General features: G+C 41.6%; 1 protein-coding gene across 5 annotated transcripts in view; it reads left to right on the top strand.

Annotated features, from left to right (window-relative positions):
- The window catches only part of CALD1 (caldesmon 1), a 162,703-nt gene that overhangs the window by 72,456 nt on the left and 69,688 nt on the right, over positions 1–20,559 (top strand). For all 5 annotated transcript variants that reach the window (XM_054282118.1, XM_054282121.1, XM_054282116.1 and 2 more), the window contains exon 4: positions 11,568–11,679. In XM_054282118.1, the coding sequence (XP_054138093.1) occupies positions 11,609–11,679 (71 nt within the window). In that variant the 5' untranslated portion in view covers positions 11,568–11,608. The remainder of the gene's footprint in view (positions 1–11,567; positions 11,680–20,559) is intronic.

Here is a 20,559-nt window from a genome sequence, read left to right as displayed (position 1 = left end):
GTAGGGAGCAACGCTGTTCTGCACAGGAGGCTGCATGATGTGGGCTGTGGGATGGTACACTGGGACAGCGATGATCCAAGTGAAATCATCACCCCAGAGCATCCCTGCTTTCAAATGAAGAACCAGAACCATACCTACCCCAAACACATTTTCCCCATCTTTTCACATAGTCAGAGGTATTTTGGGACCACTGCAAGCCATACAGTAATGGAAGAAATTCCAAGTGCAGCAGGAGACCACATTGGAGGGAAAACTCATTATGTGCCAAGGGCATTTCTTTGACTTTTTCTACCGGTGCTGGAAAATATCCCCTAAATAATACATCTGGATGTGGAGGAGAAGAGAAGGAAAAGATGAAAAACAATCCCTTAAATTCAGTAGGAGCCTATTTAATGGCTTGTTTAATCTGCCAGCTGGCACAGCATTGACTTCTTGCTGCACATACTTTAAGAAGACCTATGTAGTTCTTGGAAGTGAGTTTATATTAAGTTGTAGAAACTTAAATATGGATAAATTGGCAAGGCTGCTTTTTGGTGCTTAATAGAAATCAAGAAACTGCTTAGTCATCTCCAAAGATATTTCTGTCTCCTTTTTAATATAAATACCAAAACAGTATGGGTTTAAAGCAGTGGCAAAGATAGTAAAAATTCAGATCTGTTCCCTGGGTGTGCCCTCTTTGAGTTATATGCACATCCTTCAGACTTTGAAATCACATGTATTCCTTATAAAACACCTTGCTTTGGGCAGTGGTTTTATAATGTTTGTGACACCATTTTCTTTGAGGTAATTTTATGAGTTTGCACATCATGAATTTGTGTCTTCTGTAGCACTCCCTGGCTAAGAAAACTGGTGCTATCTTTATGTGGATTTTATTAGGGGTGTCTTGCAGATGGTATTGCCTAATAGTTCATTTATTTTATGTGACTCTAAGTGTTGATGCATTTGGATTTTAATTGGCTTTGTGTAAAGGTAGATGGGTACAACTGAGAGCAAACTTGATGTGCAATGTGATGTAAATAATTACATTTGTACTTCCTGAAAAGTCAGGCTGCACCAAGATGCATGTCTTCTGTTTTCAATTACTTTCAGTAGTGGAAAAGTAAGGGAGAAAGGATTTAACTAGAGAGAAACCTGTCTTTTATATTTAAGGGACTCCTTTAACAGGATCTGAAGTGACATTTGTCAGTATTTACAAGTAGTAAAGGTTTTATTAGGTTCAGGTAAGCATTGAAAAATCTAGCTGTTTATTTATGATTTTCAGATATGGATTTTATTTTCTTTATTCTCCTTAAGAGTGCAAGCTATTTTCAGGTTAGTGTGTTTTGGTTTATTTTTTTTTTAAATCTGGAGTATGGATTGTAAGAATCCTCCAAGTTTGCAAGTGTTATCATCTGGGATTTTGGTTTGATTCTTCTCTGTACACATCCAACTGCACCCTGGGGCTGTGAAAAAGGGGCCTCGTGTGCCTTTGGTGCCCAGAACTTACACTGTGAGCAGTCATGTGTGCTCTGTGTCTCAGTCTGAGCTGGGTGGAATTACATGGCAACAGGGGAGGCTGGAGGAGAGCCCATAGGGGTTTTGGAAACATAGGGAAGAGGATTTAGGGAATGGTAGTAGGTAACATTTAGTACAGAAATGATTTTTTTCCCCCCACCTATTTCTTTGATGGATTTTTTCTTTTTTCTTTTTTTTTTTTTTTTTTTTTTTTTTGCCTCTGGACCACACAGATATTTGAGGCACTGTTCCTAAATAAATGAAACAATTTGAAAATTTATTTGCATTATGCAGTGCTCAAGTGTAACTTTCTTTTGTCACATTAATACAAAGCATTTATGTGTGACTTTGTGCCCACAGGACACTTCCAGGTCTCATCTGTCTTCTTTATTTGACTCTGAGCCAGGCCAAATCCTCACTGTTTTTGGTGACATTGTTTCCTTGTTTTCAGCTGAACTCAGCCTTTAGTGGGGGTTTATAATGTAGACTTTGAGGGATATACATCTATTTTGTGATACCCTGTTTGCATGGTCATGTTGAAAGGCTTTGTGTTTGTGCTGCCCTGCTTTGCCTCTTTAAAGCCAGGTCTGACCTCCTGCTTCAGCTTTCAGCCAAAATGACATGGAACTGCTGCTCATTAGAGATAAATTAATAGACCTACTTGGCAGGAAACAATCTGGGTTTCATTTTTAAAGATGACCAGAAATGTGAGCTGGGAAGGCCCAGCAGAAATTTCTGCAGCTGGATCCATGCCAGGTGGAATTCCAGAGGTTTCCATGATATTCTGCCATGGAATAACTGGACTTTGAGCTGGTGTGTGTCCATTATGGTGACATGTGTTTTTTAGTGTAAGTGTAAAGATATTGGGCGGGAAGATGAGTTGAGAGTTAAAAGCAACTGGCAGCACCTTGAAAATTTATGATTCATTTCTTCCTAGGAACTGTTTGAATACAAAATACTCAGCATCTCTTAGGGCAAAACTAGTTAAGCATCAGCAAACCAAAAAAGGTTAGTTGTGGGGTTTTTGGTCATATTTCTTTTTTCTTTAAAAATGCAGGAATGATGTCTAAAACCTAGTATTGTTGCTTGGTGTTGGCTCAATAGAGCAAGCAACAGAGACTCCCTCAATTCTCATTAGAGTTGATCCTGGAGCTGGATCCTGGAGCTGCATGTTTTAGCACAAAAAGGGGTTGAAAACACAAAACTGAAACCACAGTAAGCTGGCTGCATTGTACCTTCATATTACTTTCTATTACTATTTTATGACTGACTATGTAGCTTAATGTATCATGATTTTCTGTTTTGAAGCACGTTCCAGAAAGCATGTGGAGTCTGAAGCCTGGCTGAGTGAATATTGCTGTTGGAACCTCACCTTAAGATTTGCTCAAACATTTCATTATTTTTAATGGCATTGCCTTAGCCTTTTAATTCAAGACCTGAGAGATACAGAGAAAGTGTGTAAATAGAACGCTAAAACGTTTGTAAAACCTGCTTGGAAGCAAATACATTCAGAAATGTATTGGTGAAGCTTCTCCACAGTTGTGCAGCTGCTTCTGCCTGTGTGATACTCTTTTCTATTCTCTTTTTTTTTTTTTTTCTAATAGAAATTGGTGGGAAATTGGCATTGTCATTTAACAGGGCAAGAAGTGCATTATTCTTGTGATTAATTAGCAAAATGAAGATCTTTGCTGGTAGAAGCAGATAAAAGGCAAGGGTGACTAGTGAATGATACCCCATGAGCTTGCTTCCAAGTGTTTGATTGCAGGAAAAAGTGATCACAAGTCAGAGCTCAGTTGGGGATGAAGCACTTTTACAAACGGTTTTGTGGACTACAAAATCCCTTATATTTTTTGTGTTTTGCCTCATTGACATTATTCTGGGTTATTCTCACTGATGGTTAAACATTGGTAAGGGGCAATGAAGCTTTCTCTGCACTTTGTGTCTACAGCAAAGGCTGTTTCCTCAGTGGCAATAGTGCATGTGAAAATAACTCATTTCCCACAAGTAAGGATTGAAAGTGTAAAAGCAATTCTGTCTTTGCATGTGTGTGCATAAAGATACGAGTGCATGAAGCAGCCTATATTGGCAAAATCTGAGATTACACCAGCTTCTGGCATGCAGAGTATGCCCGTGGAACTTCCATTGTGCATATTAGATGAATCTGGCCTGTGAGGGTGGAATCCAGCCCTGATTGAAGTCTCTGGGAATTGTGCCAAAGATTCCAACAGGACCCAAGATTTCAGCTCTAGCTTGTATATGAATAATATTTCAGTGCCTTCTGATCTTTGGGGACCACATATTTGAAATAATTCAGAGGACACTTGGAGGGGAGAGTCAAGGGTCGATGCTCCTGCCATGAGAACCAGTGGCTGTGCCAGCAGCTTCCAGCTATGTCCTGTTTCTTCCTTCTTCTGCTAATGGGAAATGATGGACAAATGTCACAGAGATCAGGGGTGGGACCAGTACATGCAAATCCAAATGTCAAGAGAAAGCTCTGCCTGGCTCTTGAGTCAGTGTGCAGTGGAGGAGAGGAGAGGAAGGAAGGAGGAGGAGTGGAAATGGCAGTCAGTCTGCCTAAGGGAGTAAAGATAAATGGGGACTTTCCACTGCAACTGGCTGGCTCTGAGATGAGAGCTCCTGCTGCTGCAGCTGCACCAGTGTTTGCTGACACCTCTGGGGCAGTGCAGCTCCTGCCCCAGGGCTGAATTGATCATGGATACAAGAAATGGACCAGCCATGGATCTTTGAGCTGCAGACCCTGATGCCTTAGGGTTTTAGCTTTTGTAGTTTTCGTATATTTGCAATCCTGCAATTCTTAACTGTAACTTCCATACGAAGTGTTGGCTCCTGTCTTCCCATTTTGGTCATACAAAACAATTTCCTCTCCAGGCCTGGGAATCAAGGACACTCACTGTGTCAGGCCTCAAGAAATGTAGAGGAAAGTGAGTTGGGAGCAGGGAGCAAACTTGGGGGAAACAGCTTCATTACTTCAAGTGAAGCTGTAATTGGAAGATTCACCCTCAAGATGCAAATGGACCAAATTTATAAAAGTATGAAAGCTGTGACCCGTTTTCCATTTTTGGGTGTAGCCCCTGAGGGGCCTTGTCTGCCCTAGGAGTACCTGAAGGCCCTTCAATACATATAACTGCTTTTTATTCCTTTAATTTTGTCTGGCCTCTGTTTTTAGGTAGTCTGAAAAGGCATCAACCCAAGGAGTGAACTCTGGCAGGAACAAAATTCTATGAAAAGTTCCCTGTCAATATTTTCATGGGGTTCTGTAGCAGTGGGAGCTGTCACAGGGCCTGGCACCTTCAAGAACATTTGTGATGTACACTTTGGCAGCCTGTGCTGGAGGCAGGGTTGGTGAAACCTGTTCAGCACCTACTGCACTTGAGGGTCTGGACCATGGCCTGGTCCTTTGGGCCACCAGTAGCTTGCAAAGCACCAGATGGGAATCTCTTTTCTGTGTAATCACTGCAGATTTTTGCTCAGGATGCAAATCTCTATTCTATGTAATTACTGCAGATTTTTGCTTAGGGTGCCACAGAGGTGTTCGCTAATCTATTCATCAGGTTTGCAAATGCCTCACCCACCAATGTGCATGAGCTTCTTTCACTTCCATGGAAGATGAGATGGAAAATGTACTTCATACCAAAAGCAGAGATTTTAACAGATGATGGGTTTGATTTCCTTGTTGAAATTCTTTGTAATTGACTGCCTTCTTCTCATAGGTCAGTTTGGAAATACTCATGTAGCTCTAAGTGAAATGTTCAAAGAACTAAAACAGGGACCTTGTGAAAACACCAAAGTTGAATTTTCTTATGCTGAGGTTGGCTTGCCATTGATTAATTGCCCTTGCAAGTCCTAAGAAGCATGGTCAGATGAAACAAAGAAGAGCTAAATAGGAATAAAACTGTGTTCATGTGACCTAGTATATTTATTTTGCCTCAAATCCCAAATGAGCTATTCTGTTTGGGAAGGAATAAAGCTGCTTGATACTGGTTTGTGGGTATGTGTGTATATATGTATATGTACAAGAGTTTATTTTCTGCAGTCATTGTGAATGCTTGGCCAAATTTACAGAAACAATTGCAGATGTGGTTTTGCATGAAAGGAACATTGAAAATGAATTTATGGAGCCTTACTGTTGGTAATATATAATTCCAGTGATATGTAACATCTTGGATTAAAGAAGGAGCATGCATGAGGTGTGACAAAGGAGAAATCAATCCTTTGAACTGCACCTTTTGATTTCAATGAAGTCATGCCTGTTTCTGAAAGACCTGAATGGCATGGAATGCTTCTAAAGCAGAATTAATAGGGGAGCAATGAAAATAATTTCCAAATGTTTTCTGACAGATTTTAATAAAAAACACATTTATTTGTTTTGACTGAAGATAGATTAAGGAACTCTAATTCTCCCAGATATTGCAGTAGAATGCCTGTCATACCTGCATTTCACGGGTGCCAGATTAAACAAGTCACATTTAGACAATGAGTGTTGCTTGCCGAGTTGCTTTCAGCTTCAAAAGGGGCAATAGAGAGGTTATGTTTTCACTTCTGAGGTGGAGGAGGTAAAAAGAAAGGGCAATGGTAGTCTTAGGGATACAGTGCATGTCATGGCATTTAGCCAGCTAATGTGAAATATCCTTTGTGCTCCTCACTGACCAGTCCTTTGCTGGCTTTTGGAAGGTCCATGCTTTGACACCGGGGCTTTGAGCCACCTGAAGTGGACACAAATAGGAAAATGGGACACTTGGATTAATGGAGTGCAAGTCAAAAAGCTGCATGAAGTCTTGGTTTAAGTTGAAATTTGATGGTTTTGGTGGTAGTATTAAGAAAAATAAAGAGGGCAATGACAGCAACAACTTAGGTCAGAAGACAATCGAATGTTTAATTGCAAGCACATGGGTGTCATGGTTTGGCATGAGAGACATTGAGGGAACTGATGCAAAGCTTTGCATGCAAACCATGACAATGGGAAACCTTTGTGTAGCTGGACTTGGAAGGGTCCTGAAATTTTTACCAGCTCCTGCAGAACTGGGATTATTCTGCAGGATGGGCCTGTGCTGGTAGCCCACCTTTATTCACCATCCTGAGAGGCTTTTTGGGCTCAGAAAGGGAGGGGACACACCCGAGGCACAGCGTGCAGAGGTCTTGAGATACGATGGGAAATTCAGCAGATTTCTCTGGTTACAAAGAAACCTAAGCCAAATCCCCTTGCTTCCTTTCAGGTGAATGAGGAAATTGGGAAATTTGCTGTTGTACTAAGAGGGAAATAAGATGGAACATGCTTGTGCGATGCAGTCAACAGGCATGGCCAGCACAGAGCCTTGTGCTGATACCTTGAGAAGACTGAGCTAGAACAGAGCTAAAGAATAAAGCAGGGATTTATTCAGAGGTTCTCCTCCATGGATCCACCTTGGGCAGCACCAGAGCCCAGCCAGGGCTGCACCCAAGATGAACCAAAATGGCCCCAAAATGCCCGACCGGGCACGGGGTCTGTCCCTGGGATAAGTTCTGCTCCATTTGCACCTTGCAGTTCATTGTCCCATCCCAGCTTTAGCCCAGGCAGTCCCACCCTGCTTGTTTTTCTCTCTCCAGCCCATGGGGTTTGTGCTCCTGGGCTGAGATTGGGATCATTTGTCCTTGGTGCCCAGCTGGAGCAGGAATTGTTTTGTCTCCCTGCTCTGTGCACAGAGCTCACTATTCCCTAATATGAAGCTCAGAACTGCACACTAAAGCAGCACAGAATCTGAAAAATATCAAAGCTCAAACCTGAGGCATCAGTGCAGTACATGGCCATGTCATATCAGGGGATTTGCTTTTGTTTGAAGTTTCTTGGCTCAGCCAGGTTGAAGCTGGTGTAGAAGTTCAGCCTGAACCTCACAGAAAGGTGACTGGGAGGTCTTGAAAGACATTTCTTGCTCAAGACCTGAGTAGTAGTTTGCATTTTGCTGTCTGCCAGACTGGCTTGTCTGTTTTTTAGACCCCCTGGATGCCGAGTTGTCACTGAAAGCAGTGCTGAGAATAGGGTGAGGGCAGTGTTAAATCTGAGCCAGAGCAGGAGGTTATTTTGCTCTCCATAGTGGATTATACAATTATATAGTTGTGTGTGTATTTATACTCAGCCAATTTATTGTTTGCTTTCAAAAGGCATATTCCCACCAAGTACTAGTAAAATATTTTATCACATATTTGCGATTACCATCTGCTTTCTACCTGGAAAGCTTAGGAAAGGAGATAAAATTTTCAAAGTCTCTCATGGGATGAGATGTAAAGGGGAGTGGAATTTGCATGTGTGTGCTTTGTTCTGGGAGGGATTAAATGTGGCTGTCCTTGAAGAAAATACTTTTTATCAAGACAATGAAAAACTCAACAAATTTTAACAATAAACCATAGTCAGCTGAAGATCAAAGGCATTATGTGAGGGGGAGGGAGGGAGGGACTGGTATTGCTTTTAAAGGATTTTTTTGGGACACGTGACATTTTCAGGGCACATAGTTTGCTGTAATTCTGGTTCAAGCAACGTGGCAATGTAGGTAAAGTCTTCCACAGGTCCCTCTTTTGAACCTGGTGGTGGAAAAACCCCACAAGTTTAATTCAGATTATTTCAGTGGTGTAGAAGCTGAAAAGATGCTGAGGGTCTTGTTTTGAAGTAGAAACAACTAAATAGTAAGTGGTGGATCTTTTCACACTGCAAGAGTAGCCCATCTTCCAGTAATTTGCACATAGGTCTGGATGCCAGGGAATAGAACTGCTCAAATAATTTCAGACATCCACATTTATTCAATAAATATTTATATATATATTATTCAATATATATATATATTTATTCATAAATATATATATATTTATGCTTCTTTAAAATTTATTGGTGTCTAGGTGAATTTGATGAAAAACATACCTGAAAATAATTTGGAAAAAAATAAATTGACATATAAAAATATTTTCCATTTTTATTTGAAGCCCCAAAATTTTATGTTTAAAATAAAACTAGGGAATTTTCCATTTTGAGGTTGAATGAAACATTGCTTTTGAAACAGTTTTCTTGGGATAGTTTTTCTCTTTTCAGAAAATAAAACTTTTTTGGTTTGATACCAACTTATTAAAAATAAGTGTTACAGGAAAATAAATATGCAATCAAAGAGTAGAAAAATGAAATGTCTTTGCGTGACCTTCCAAAGTGTGCAAAGACATTTTCCCAAGTGGCTTTGAAGCCAGGTCATGGAGGGGGAGCTGGGTGGAGTGTTACATTTTGTCCCAGGATGTTTTTACTCATGAATAATTTTAATCTTAAAAAAGAAGCATTAAAATGTACACACTCCAAAAAAAAAAAAAAAAAGGGCTTGTAGAAAACACTTTTAATTATTGATATCTACATCAATATGTAATTTTTGAGTCTTTTGAGAATCTTAGATTTTATACCATATATAAAAATGTGTATTATATTATATGTTACATATTTTTGTGGAAATTGGAAGAATTTTTAGGTGTTATTATCAAGTGGTTCTGAGAGGTGAAAGACATCTTGTTATTTTTGGGGAGACAGTGAACAGCACTGAATAAGTGACTTCTTCAAGTGAACCTTCTGGCTGATGCCTCCTTTTCTTGCACTAATATGTCCTTGCTAGCTAAAGGTCAAACTGCTGACCTGAACTCCATTACCCAAGTGGCTTCCTGAGTTCTGAAAGAGAGATTTGGATTGAAAGCTTTCTGAATGTCATGCAGTGGCTGTGCCTCAGTCCTTTGAGAGGGAACATTACTCTGGGATAAACCTTGACATCCTCCCAGGACATCAGTCCATCTGATCTTCATTGCAAGACAGAAAAGTATCCTGAGGATGGGGAAAATCTGCTGCATCAGGGAACTCCTTATCACTGCTGGGCAATCTCCCCAGTGCTCCTGGGGAGGAAAAGAGGGGAGGAAGAACAGAAATAGTTCTGGGTTGTTGTTATTGTCATCCTCAGACTTCCTCAGCGAGGAAGAGCTTGAGCTTTTGGAGATGGGAGGTGGTGCTGAGGACCATGTGGAGGATGGGCTGGGATATTTGGAGAGGGCATGGGGGTAATGTTGGTGCACAAAACCTTGAGAGATGCAGTGAGGGATGTGCCTGGCTGGGTGGGAGCTGATGAACGTGCACATAAATCAAATATCAAAGCACGTCTGCTTTGGAGAGGCAAAGCAGGAAAAAGCTTTGGGATTCTTGTTTCTAGCATGTGAGCTGTCATCCCAACAGCCAGCTCTTTGTTTAAATTCCTGATGGTGACTGTGCTACACAGACTAAATGCTGCTGCTTGGTAAAGTCCTAATTCCTGAGCACACTGCCATTGCATAGAAACCCAGTGTGCTGCTTTGAACTTGTTCTGTAGTGTGCTATTCCTCCTTTGATCCTTGTCTCCCAGCCAGGGGGAACCACATCAGCCCTGCAACTCACAGTCCTCCAGATTTAGCTGCACGTGTGGGCTGAGATGGAAGCACTTCTTGGGAGAAAATGGAAGATTTGCTGTTCTGGCCTCTTCAAGGAGTACCCTGCACTAACAGTAAACACAAGATTGGCAAAAAAATCTGTTTGCAACTTGTTTTTTAGATGCATGGTATAACTGAATTTATAAAAAGGCAGCAATTGTAATGTCTCTATCAGATTTGCAAAATTAATCTTTCCCTTGAATCTCCACAAAACAACCCCAGACAAACGCAAGGAAAATCGCATCAGCAACATCAAAAATTTAAATCCCCCAATCTGGGAACAAATCAGAAAGAAAAATACCCCCAGGGAAAGTAAACTAATAAAATAACCTCCACAAAACCCCTGCCCTCAGCAGTGTTTTAATCCAAAAAAGGGGGCAGAAAAAGCCACAAATTCCCTGAAGCCAAGCAAGGCTTTGCTGGTGCCAGTGATTTTATGGGGAGGGCACTTGGCAGGAACATAAATAATGCCACAAGACAGATCTCCATCTGCAAACAGACCCCTTCAAATAATGCCCAAATACACCTTGGCTTGGTTTGCCCCCAGCTGCAAGCAGCTCCTGAGCCACCTTTGGAAGTTTTGGGCTTTTCTTGCGGAGTGAGGGGCTGGGAAAAGTGGATTTTGGGGGCTGGGATTGCAGAGGAAGCTGAGGCCTCCAGCCCTGCACAGGAAGCAATCTCAGAGCAGGCCTTAAATGCCAGATTCCAGGCAGAGTTTAACTAACCACTGACAGCTCTGTAAACAAAGCAGGGACAAAAAGAGAACAGCTTTCCCTTTTCTGGTAGTCATTTTTGGTTTGGGGGCTGCAGGGGAATTCTGTAATAGTCGGCTTGATGGGATATAAACCGAGGCTGGGAAGGCTTTGTATATGAAGAACTGTAAAGGGGAAAATACTTCATGGACTAAATCATAAAGAAGAAGGTAGGGCACGGGCAAAACGCGCGGATTCAGCTGCAACGAACGTATTGCTGCTCTTCGTTCTTTGAGCAGGGTTTGTACAGAGTTTGACTTCTCTTGCTAGTATTTAAAAGCAGAGGTTTATTTTTCTTGTTTCCCTTTACTTTTTTTTCTTCCCCTCCCCTCTTTTTTCTTTTTCTTTCTTCTCTCATTTTCTCTTCACTTTTTTTCTGCTTTTCTGAATGTGGGGGTGGGAACAGCCGGGGACTAACTTTTGCAGAACTTTTAATTATCTGTGCAGCTAAAGAAAACAAGAGCTCTTTTTGTGCAGTGCTTTTATCGCTTGCGGTGAAAAATTGAAAACTGGAAGTTAAAAATCCTGCTGAATTGTTGCTTTTGTTAGTGGAAAAGACCTGTGACGTTACAAATAGCTAGTCTGTGGCTAGCAGATGTATACAGTCCTTGCTTGAAGCATGTTGATTTAATTTTAACTAGGAAACTAAACGCAGGCACGGGCTATGTTTATCCTTCAAGACGTTTCATTAATCTTGTTTATCTCAACAATACCGAGGAAGTTGAATTTTTTGATGGAAAAAGAAAATAGTTACAGCAGAGCTAAGACAGCAAAACAAAACTAAATGGACTCAGTTGGTTAGATGCATGCCTTGTGCTTTCACTCTCATCTAAGTGATCATCTCCCTTTTAGATTTGGATCTTCCCGGAGCTTGGAACACTTAAACACCCACCATGGATGACTTTGAACGCCGCAGAGAGCTCAGGAGGCAAAAGCGTGAGGAAATGCGCCTGGAAGCAGAGAGGTGAGTTACTGCAGCTGGAAAATGGTGCTGGTGCCTGGCCTTTGATTAGCAGTGGCTGTGAGAATTTCTGCCTTACCTTCCAAAGAGTCTTTGAGCTAAAGATATGTGCCAAAATATCAGCTTTAGTTAATATTGTGGGTTTTGTGTTCTCTAATTTCCTTAGACTGCTGGAAATGTCTGGCTCCTAGTTATTTTGCTACATGGATAAATGTAAACAGCAGAGGTGGTGGAATATGGCATAGAAATATGGCAATATTTCTATGGAAATCATGGAAAGGAAAGCTCATCCTCAGATGCTGTGTGAGTGCTGTGCAGAAAGGATTGTGTTTGCCAGATATTTATATATCAGATATTATATATACTAAAGGTAAAGTTATATATTATAACTTGAAAGCTGGGATACAATTGGTATATGTAGCATATGTGTGAGTTGTCTGCCATTACTGGGCAGTTGCTGTTGTGTTTGTACTGCCTGCTGCTTTTTATTCATTTTCAGTCACTTTATGTGGGCAGCAAGAGCAGCATTTGCTGTCACTTGTCACAAATTTACCTTGGTGAAATGAGAGCAGAATTTGATATGGGTATGATGATGATGTCAATTTATGAAAGAAATACTATGAAAATACTAGCAATGACATTTCATTAACTAAACCCATTTTACATCTGTACAGTGTTGTTTGCTTTAATGAAATGTCAGGATTTATACCAGTGTAAGCAGGAAGAAAGGCTCCATTTATTTTTGAAATGTCTTCAGTGATAAAAAGATTTGATTTAGTTTATTAACACTGCATTGATTAAAAAAAAAAGCTAGGTTTAAGCACATTTTGTTCTAATTTTTGTACTTAATTCTGAATAGGGACTTCATTTCTTCTTCTTTGAGCAAAGCTGTTAAAGGAAAGGCCAAGACCTTGGGGTTTGCTGGGAATAGAGGCCTTGGGTGGTCTGTGGAGGATGTTAGGGGCTGTAGTTTGGGATTTTCTGTAGAAAAATGCAACTTGACTTCTCTTTGAAGGCCTCCAGGCTCCCATTGAGCATTCAGAGGCTGCAGGGTGACCTGGGCATCAGCCCTGTGGTGTGGCTGGTTTGGGCAGGCAGGGACAGCCCCAGGGTTGGGGACAGTGGGCTCTGCCCTTGCCATCCCTGGAACTGGAATCCAGGGTGTCACCTGTGTCCCATCCTGCTAATGGGAAGTGGATTTTCCATGTCTGGGGTGCCTTGTTGGGGTTTAATGTGGTGATTTCATGGAGGAGTAGCCTGGTGGCAGCCTGGCTGGAGGAGAAGGGCTTGGGCCTGTGTGGGCCTGTGTCCCTTTTTCCCCTAATCACTGCAGATGTGCCCCATGCCCTTTCCCACACAGTTGAAGGCTTTCAACAATAAATTACTGTACGCTAAATCCTGCTGTCCTCCCTTTGCTGCTGCCAGCTTCAAGCATTCAAGCACAATGACTCAGACCCCTTAAAAGTCACAAGACTGCTTTAAAAATCTCAGGATCTTAAAAATAATTTAGTCTGGCCTTTTTATTTTTGGTTTGCCTTAACAATAACAGAGCCTGATTCTCAAGTTGGGGTGTGAAACTGGGAGCTGACACCTCCCAAATCCTGCCCCAGATGGGGCGCAAAGTGGGGCAGGAGCTGAGCTGAGCATCTGCCCCAATTGCAGGGCTCACACAGAGGGAAGGGCAGCAGCACTGGGGCTGTTATTAACAAATGAACATGTGATGCTGCATTGGTTTTGGCAAATTCAGATTTTTGGGGATTTGGGGATCATCTTTGCCTTTAATAATATAACCACAACATGTTCACATGTCATAAGCTGCAGAAATCTGCTTGCCAGACTTGCCTCTGAATGCTTTCAGGTGTTTTATAAAGTAGGTTGCGCAGCATGGAGGTTGGAAATGTTCCTTCATAAGCAGAGGCCACTTCCCCAGCCCTCCCATCAGTGGCTGGAGCCTTGCTGTGGGGAATCCAGCACTGGTTGAAGACATTTCTGCTGGGAGATGGAGAGATGGATATCTGTGTAGGCTATAACATGCTTGCCAGGTCTCTCAAACACTGTTTAGGCTTTGAGCAGAACAGCAAAGCCAGAAATGCCAGCAGCCATTCCCACCAGCAGTGTTGGAACTCAGCATTTTGCCTTTTCCTGGAATAAATGTTTATTGGAAGCCTCTTTCTAGCTGGATGCTGTGCCCAAGAAAGACTGAGGGGTGAAAATGCAGCAGCATGGACTCCTGCACCACATGCCCAAGTGGCTTGGTGTTATCATGCCTTCATCAGAGCCAGAGGCTGTGTTGGGAGTGGTGAGGATACAGAAGCTGTCAGGTTCCCAAGTGTTTGTGATGCTGGGGCCACTCATGTCCAGCTATTCAATATTAGGAGAAGCTCAGTGTAAGCTCAGTCCTTGAGGTCTGGTGTTAGGCTTTGTGTTTTGGGGTTTTATTCAATTTTCCATGTTGGAAATGATATTTTCTTGTGCTGTGTATTCTGGGTTCATATGCTTAAGACTGATCCTGAGGAGTCATTTTATCTTTTGAATACCAACATTGCATTTCACCCCTAGTATGTGCTGTGGCTAGTAGTTCATGCAGAGGCAACTCAGATAAAAATTGACACCAACCCAAAAACAAAGTGAGGTTTTTTTTGCATTTTAAGTTCTTATAATTTGAAGGTACTCCAGACATTCTGGATTCCCCACACAGGCTCACTGTGCCCACCCAGAAATGTTGTCCAGCCAGAGTTATTTTTTTAAACTATTTATATTTGTCTGGATCTCTGGAGGCCTGTCAATGTGTTTGGAGCAGCACTGCAGACCTGTCTAGGGGGCACATTTCCAACAGCAGACATGTGGGACCTTGTCCAGCTCTCTCCCAGGCTGTCAGATTTATTGCTTGTGCTCAGCCTGGCAGGGACCCAGCGGCAGCTCAGGTACTTTGGGGGGAAGGAGACTTTTCAGGCACAGCCTGGGAAAGCCAGGACAAAGTATGGCAGTGTTAGCTTGTGCCCATCTGGCAGCATTCTGTATCTGCTGTGAGGTCAGGGAAAAAAGGAAAACCTCCAGCTGTTGGGGTGATGGGATGTGCTGCATCTTTAATGGCTCTGTGGCAAAGCTGAGGCTTTGTGCTGTCCCCAGGGGCAGAGGGACTGCTCTGCCTGGGTTTTATGAAGCCCTGAGGTACCAGCCTGGAGACAGAAGGAACCTTTGCACTGATTTCAGTGGCCTTTGGATTAAGCCCTACCTGAGCTATTCCAGCCAGCTGATTTATGAGGCAGTGGCAGCCCTGGAAGGAGCTGGGTGAAGGCTTTGCCTTCCCAGCACAGGGTACATTGTGTGCTGGGGTGTCAGGGCTGTCACACAAGGGAGCTGCACGTAGCTGACAGGAAGAATCCCACGTGGAACTGGAGCACAGGGGACTGACTGCTTTCAGCAAGGGAAAAAGCAAATACCACCTGCTGCTTTGTGCCTCTTCCTAGGCAGTAAAAGATGTCCTCTTGAACAAAACCATCAGGTTTCGTCATTTTGATGTTGTAAGTGATGCTGGAGGAATTTAGCCTGGAGCTGGGTAGTTTGTGAGTGTCTGCAGGGGTGGTGCTTTCTGAGTGTCTTGCTGGTCCACTTCAGTCTGCTGCAGCTGCACTGAAAAAATGAGATGAAATAATTCTTGTAATGACAGTGGACCTAATTCCTTGACTTCAGCATAACTGAGAGCAAAAATAAGCCTCTTGAACTCTCTAAAGAATATTTCTTAGGTTAATCTGTTGAGCACTAAAGCCTCAAATTTACAAGTGGCTGACTTGCCATTGAACCAGCAATGAATTTTCGCTTCTACTTTTTGTGGTTGTTATTTTGTTTGAATTTGCTTTTTGTTTGTTGATTTTATTTATTTATTTTTAAATTATACTGGAAAGCTGATCCAATTTGCTCCATTGTCACATCATCACTGCTGCAGACTTCAGGAAGGTCTTAGGGGCATTGTCAGGCTGGCCTCCGTTTAGATGAAGCTTAACTTTGAATCTGAACCAGAGTTTTGCCCTGTGTCATGCTCTTCCCTAAGGGATTGCAGATCATATCATGGGGAAGGAGAGATGTTGGTCATCCTGTTGTGAAAATATGACAAAGAGAAGGGGTTAACTAGATCAAGTACTATTGCTAGTTATTTATTTACTAGTAATTACTATATTCACCCTAAAAAACATTATGTGAGTAGGACATAGAGAAAAACACTGCCACAAAGCTGTATGGTTCCTGATATCATTAATTTCTAAAAGCAGTGGCTAAAGATTTCTTTATTTTTTTTTAAAAAGATCCTGCAGGTTGGGGATGGCAGCAACCTCCAGAAGGCTAAAAATCTCCTGGGTTAGTAAATTGATTATTGGAAGTTCTGCTAAAACAAGATATGTGGTTAATCCCAACTTGGTATAACTGAAAAAGAAGTGAAATGGATTTCAGTTTGGATCTCTGAAGGTGTGTAGAGAACCAGAAAGACATTTAATGTGCTTTTTGCTGTTCCTGTTGAGGCTGCTGCAGCTCTGGCAGCACACAAAGGACTGATTCAGCAAGTTAAGAAGGTCAAGCCAGCAGGGTACATCTTTGCAGGACAATGAGAAGCACATTTTTTATCTTCTGGAGAAGTTAACACTGGACACATTTGTGTCCATAGCATCTTAATGCTTCTGGAGAGCAAGGTTATGTCGTCTTTGCCAGCCACAGAAAGTAAAAAATGCCCTTCTCCTGTCCAGGACAGCGGGGTAAGGCTGTGTCCATGTCAGATCAATGTGAATGACCACAAATAACTTTTGAAGCTGTTTTCATTCCTGCAGTGGAGTTAGCCCTGGTACGGGGTGTACATTAGTGAGAAATGTTAGACAGTTCGGAGTTTAGGAATCACACAAAAATGGTTCCTTTCTGGTTTCCTTTTTCTTGAAACACTAGGAGTGGCCCATTTCTTGTTCTCAAGCATCTGGTTATGTTTTTATGAAGAGTTTTCAGAGATTATGCTTCAATTCAGGTTGGTGTTGAGGAAAGAAGAATATGATCTTAATACAAGTTTTCAATGAGTGCATGTTTGACCATAAGAGAATCTGGCTCCATATGTGTTCCATGTAATTTCCCAATGTTCATGTTTTATTTCAGAATTTACTTTCCCAAAAGTTTAGCCTCTGTCCTCCTAAGGGCTGTGCTCCTGTCTATTGCAAGTCTCTTTTTCCACTAGAAAAAAACCTACAGTGGTTTTCTCTCTCCATGAATTTCATATATCCTGAAGTTGCAAATATTTTGGGGATTTCTGTTTGTCTTTCTGTAAAATACTTACTTTTTACTAGAGCCAAGACATGACATCTTCTGCCCAGGAGTTAAATATCGAGGCACTGAGTAAATAAGATTAGAGATGCGTGAGAGTTGAGAACAAATTGAAGCAGAGTGCTCCAGCTGTTAACCTGTCTTCACAGCTGCCTGGAATTCCAGGACTGACAGGACATATTTGGGTTGTTGGGGTGGATTTGGCCCTTCACGCTGAATCTCTGTTGTGCAATTTTTGGAGTTCATTCTCAACCCAGGCAGAAAAGCATGACCCAGTGGCTCACTAAAACCTTCTCTACTGCAGCCACTCTCAAGTGAGAGTGGATATTAAACAAATCTTTGCTATTGCAGCATTTCAAATGCCCTGGAGGAAATAATCAGATGTATGGAAAGCTTGGTAGAATTTAGTAGTTAATTTTTTTTTGTGTGTTTTTCAGATTGCATTTTCTTTAAAATGCAAGAGAAGTGTTTCATAAAAGCAGTTTTGTTCTTCCAGAGAGAGCTAGTCATACAGAGCACAGACTTTACTGAGCTGAACCCACTGCAATTCCTAAGCAGAAAACAAAATCAGCTCCTTAGTATTTCGTATGACAATCCAGATTATGGATTATAGTAAATTAACATCATTCTGTAATCTGTGTACTCTGTATCCTGTACCAGCCAAGCTTTTAGGAGGGCAGCTCCAATCTAGCACCCAGACAGTTGGCAAAATGCCCATCTTTCATCTCTTGCAATCACCAAGGAATTTTGGAAATAATTGGGTCTAAAAGAGTCCCCTCCAATCCTGTAATCAGGTAACCCACCTTCTGCCAGTGGAAAACCTGCCCTTTGTTTCCTACTGTAAATTTATTAGCTTTAACTGGACTGATGTCCCTCATGAGCTGGATCTTATTTAAACATCTAATAAATACAGGCATGGAGACACAGATTTTTGTGCTTATTGTTGATAATTCTGACAAGCATGCCTGCTTAAAAGAGCACCATGTGAGAAGAAATATAAAATGGAATTTTATCATGATTTTCAGGATTAGACCAAAACACAGGTACAGCACAAAGAAAACAGCGAGTCTCAAGAAATGTAGCTGATATAGTACAAATAAGTGTCAATGGCTTTCCTGCCATGTTTGTGTTCAAAAAATTACATATGTTTAGTATCTTAGATGGAAATTGGCAGTATGCAGTCTGTTAAGGCAGGGCAGACTGCAGCACTCTTGCATCTCTGCCCTTCAAACAGTGTAAGTCATATCTGCCACCAGAATTTTCTCATACAAAAGACTTCCGATACTTGAAATGCAAAAAGGCTGTGTCAATGAACATTGGCCTAAGGTTGGGAAGGCACAGATGCTTCAAACTTCCTGTGCCATCCACAGCAGGGCACACAGCTTAACTTCTCTTATCTCCACATGGCAGAGACCAGGAGCATTGTTCTAAACTGACTCAGAGTTAAAAATGGTTCTGTTCTTGGTCCCTGGTCTACTTCTGTCAGACTCTTAGGCAGGGAAATCCCTCTATTTCTGTATTTCTTCCTAGACTATAGGGATGTAATTGAGCTCTCAGCTGGTTAGTAATTTTCCATGTGCCTGATATCCACAACTAGTGCAAGGGGCAGAGTTAATTTAATTCACTGTATAAAGCATTCTCATGCCATAAGAGTTTACCTCACCCTGTGCTTACAAATGAGTTGCCTGAAAAATCTGCATTAACTCTTCTTTTGACTAAATAAGGCCTTATATTTAATAGTGATGCTCAGCAACAAATTTCATTCAGTTTAAAGAAAAGAAAAGGGAATAGTGTGTTGTTCCCATACAGAAGAAGCTGATGGTTGAATATCCCTGTGTCTTAGGAAAGGTTTAAAAACAATCTTCAGGCAAATATGTTTGATATATTTACCTGCAGTCATGTATTCTGTAGACTGCATATGTGTGTTGCAAGGGTCTGGACAGATCCTTGCAACACACATATGCAGCCTACAGAATACATGAAGAACAGCTCATGTCAGCCTTTAAAACTGCAAATTTGCAGACTTGGAACGATATCTCTTAGTTATTACATTTAACTGCCTTCTTCTAAGAGAACAAGGGCATTGTTGAGCTTATTGCTTAATGATGTTACTTTTTTTCAGGGCATTCTGGGCTCAGAATGATAGAAATTATCAGGCATGAGAGAAATTGCAGTTATTGCCCAGCTGTAACACTCTTTAAGGAGTGAGATGAAAATAAATTTAGCCAGAGTATTTCTAGGAGCATCTGCTTCTCAGTGTGAGTTTGCATTTCATTAATGTCTTTATGATCTAATATCTGAAATTAAACCAGATAATCAGGAGATGAGACTTCCCCTTAAAAAGCTGAGGCCAACTGGTTTGCAGGATAATAGATGAAATGAAGTCAAATGCTAACAAGTTTTACACACGAATAAGCAGAGTTATGTAAACACCATCAGATTGCTGGCAGCCCAGGCAAAGCCATCCCTTCACAGCTCAGTTCAAAGAACCACAGACGAAAAATGTGATTTATAAATGAAACTCCAAACTGATTTCAACTTGCAGAAGCATCTCATTTGGTCAATTAGCTTCTGCATTTTTGGCTTTGTGCCTTTAAACAAGTTTTTAATTACTGAAGATAAATGTTTATAAGCAGCTTTATTTCTCTCATCATAACCTACTTATTAGCTCATGCTAAACAAGGAGAATCCCTCTTGCCAGCAGATTGTCCTTGCCTGATCAAGGTCTTTCATGGCATGAAGGAACTCATCAGGTGGCTGTGCTTCTTGGGATAATTAATTCATCAGCACACAGCACAGGAAATGTTCCTGGCCAGAAATAAGTGGGCAACCAGTCCTTGAGGAAGAAGTGTGGTGACAGCAGAGTCCCCAGGAGCCTGAGCAGAGGAACAGGTCAACAAGTGATACAGCCACAGATTAGGATCAGTAGTGGTTGTGTTGGTGCTGCAGCTGAACCCTCCTCTTCCTCGGGAGCAGCGAGGGTGATGGGAAGTGGAAGAGTAAGCAGGATGCATTTCTTTTTGTTTATTGGAGAGTATAAACCAGTGGGTAGTGTGTGTGACAGCGAAAGGTTAGCTTCATGTTGGTTGACATTAAGGAAATATAAATAGATGCTGTTTTGCTCCTTTTTATGTCAAAATCTGTTGGTTGGTCCAAGTAAACTTGCTTATCTTTGCTAGATAGTCTTGAATAAAAGGCCAGCAAGTTTGTCATGCTGACATAGGAAATCAAGGGAAGGCTGACACTCAACAGCAAGTTGTGACTATCTTTTTTGGGTTTTGGGTTTTGTTCTCTAGCATTTTTCTAAAAACATGCCTCAGTTTCCTTTAAGGTAGATTGTGACCCATTTTCAATGCAGACATAATTGAAGCAGACAGCAAGGACTGCTCTAGCAAAGGTTGTCTTCTAGGTGGGCTGGGTTTTTGTGGTGGGACCAGAAGAGGTGCTCTAAATTGGTGCCCAAAAACTTCTTCAAAGGTTTGGTGAAGTTACTGCTCCATACTCCTACTTCCCTCTTTCACCAGCCTGAGACCACATTTTGGTGTAGGCAACATTTTGGTGTATGGATTGATTGATTGAATTGAGCAA

Source organism: Melozone crissalis, unplaced genomic scaffold, assembly GCF_028551555.1.
Source record: "Melozone crissalis strain CALT ecotype California unplaced genomic scaffold, PUWL_Pcris_2 ptg000033l_1, whole genome shotgun sequence".
Classification (NCBI taxonomy): Eukaryota; Metazoa; Chordata; class Aves; order Passeriformes; family Passerellidae; genus Melozone; species Melozone crissalis.
This window is presented reverse-complemented; position numbering and strand designations above follow the sequence as displayed.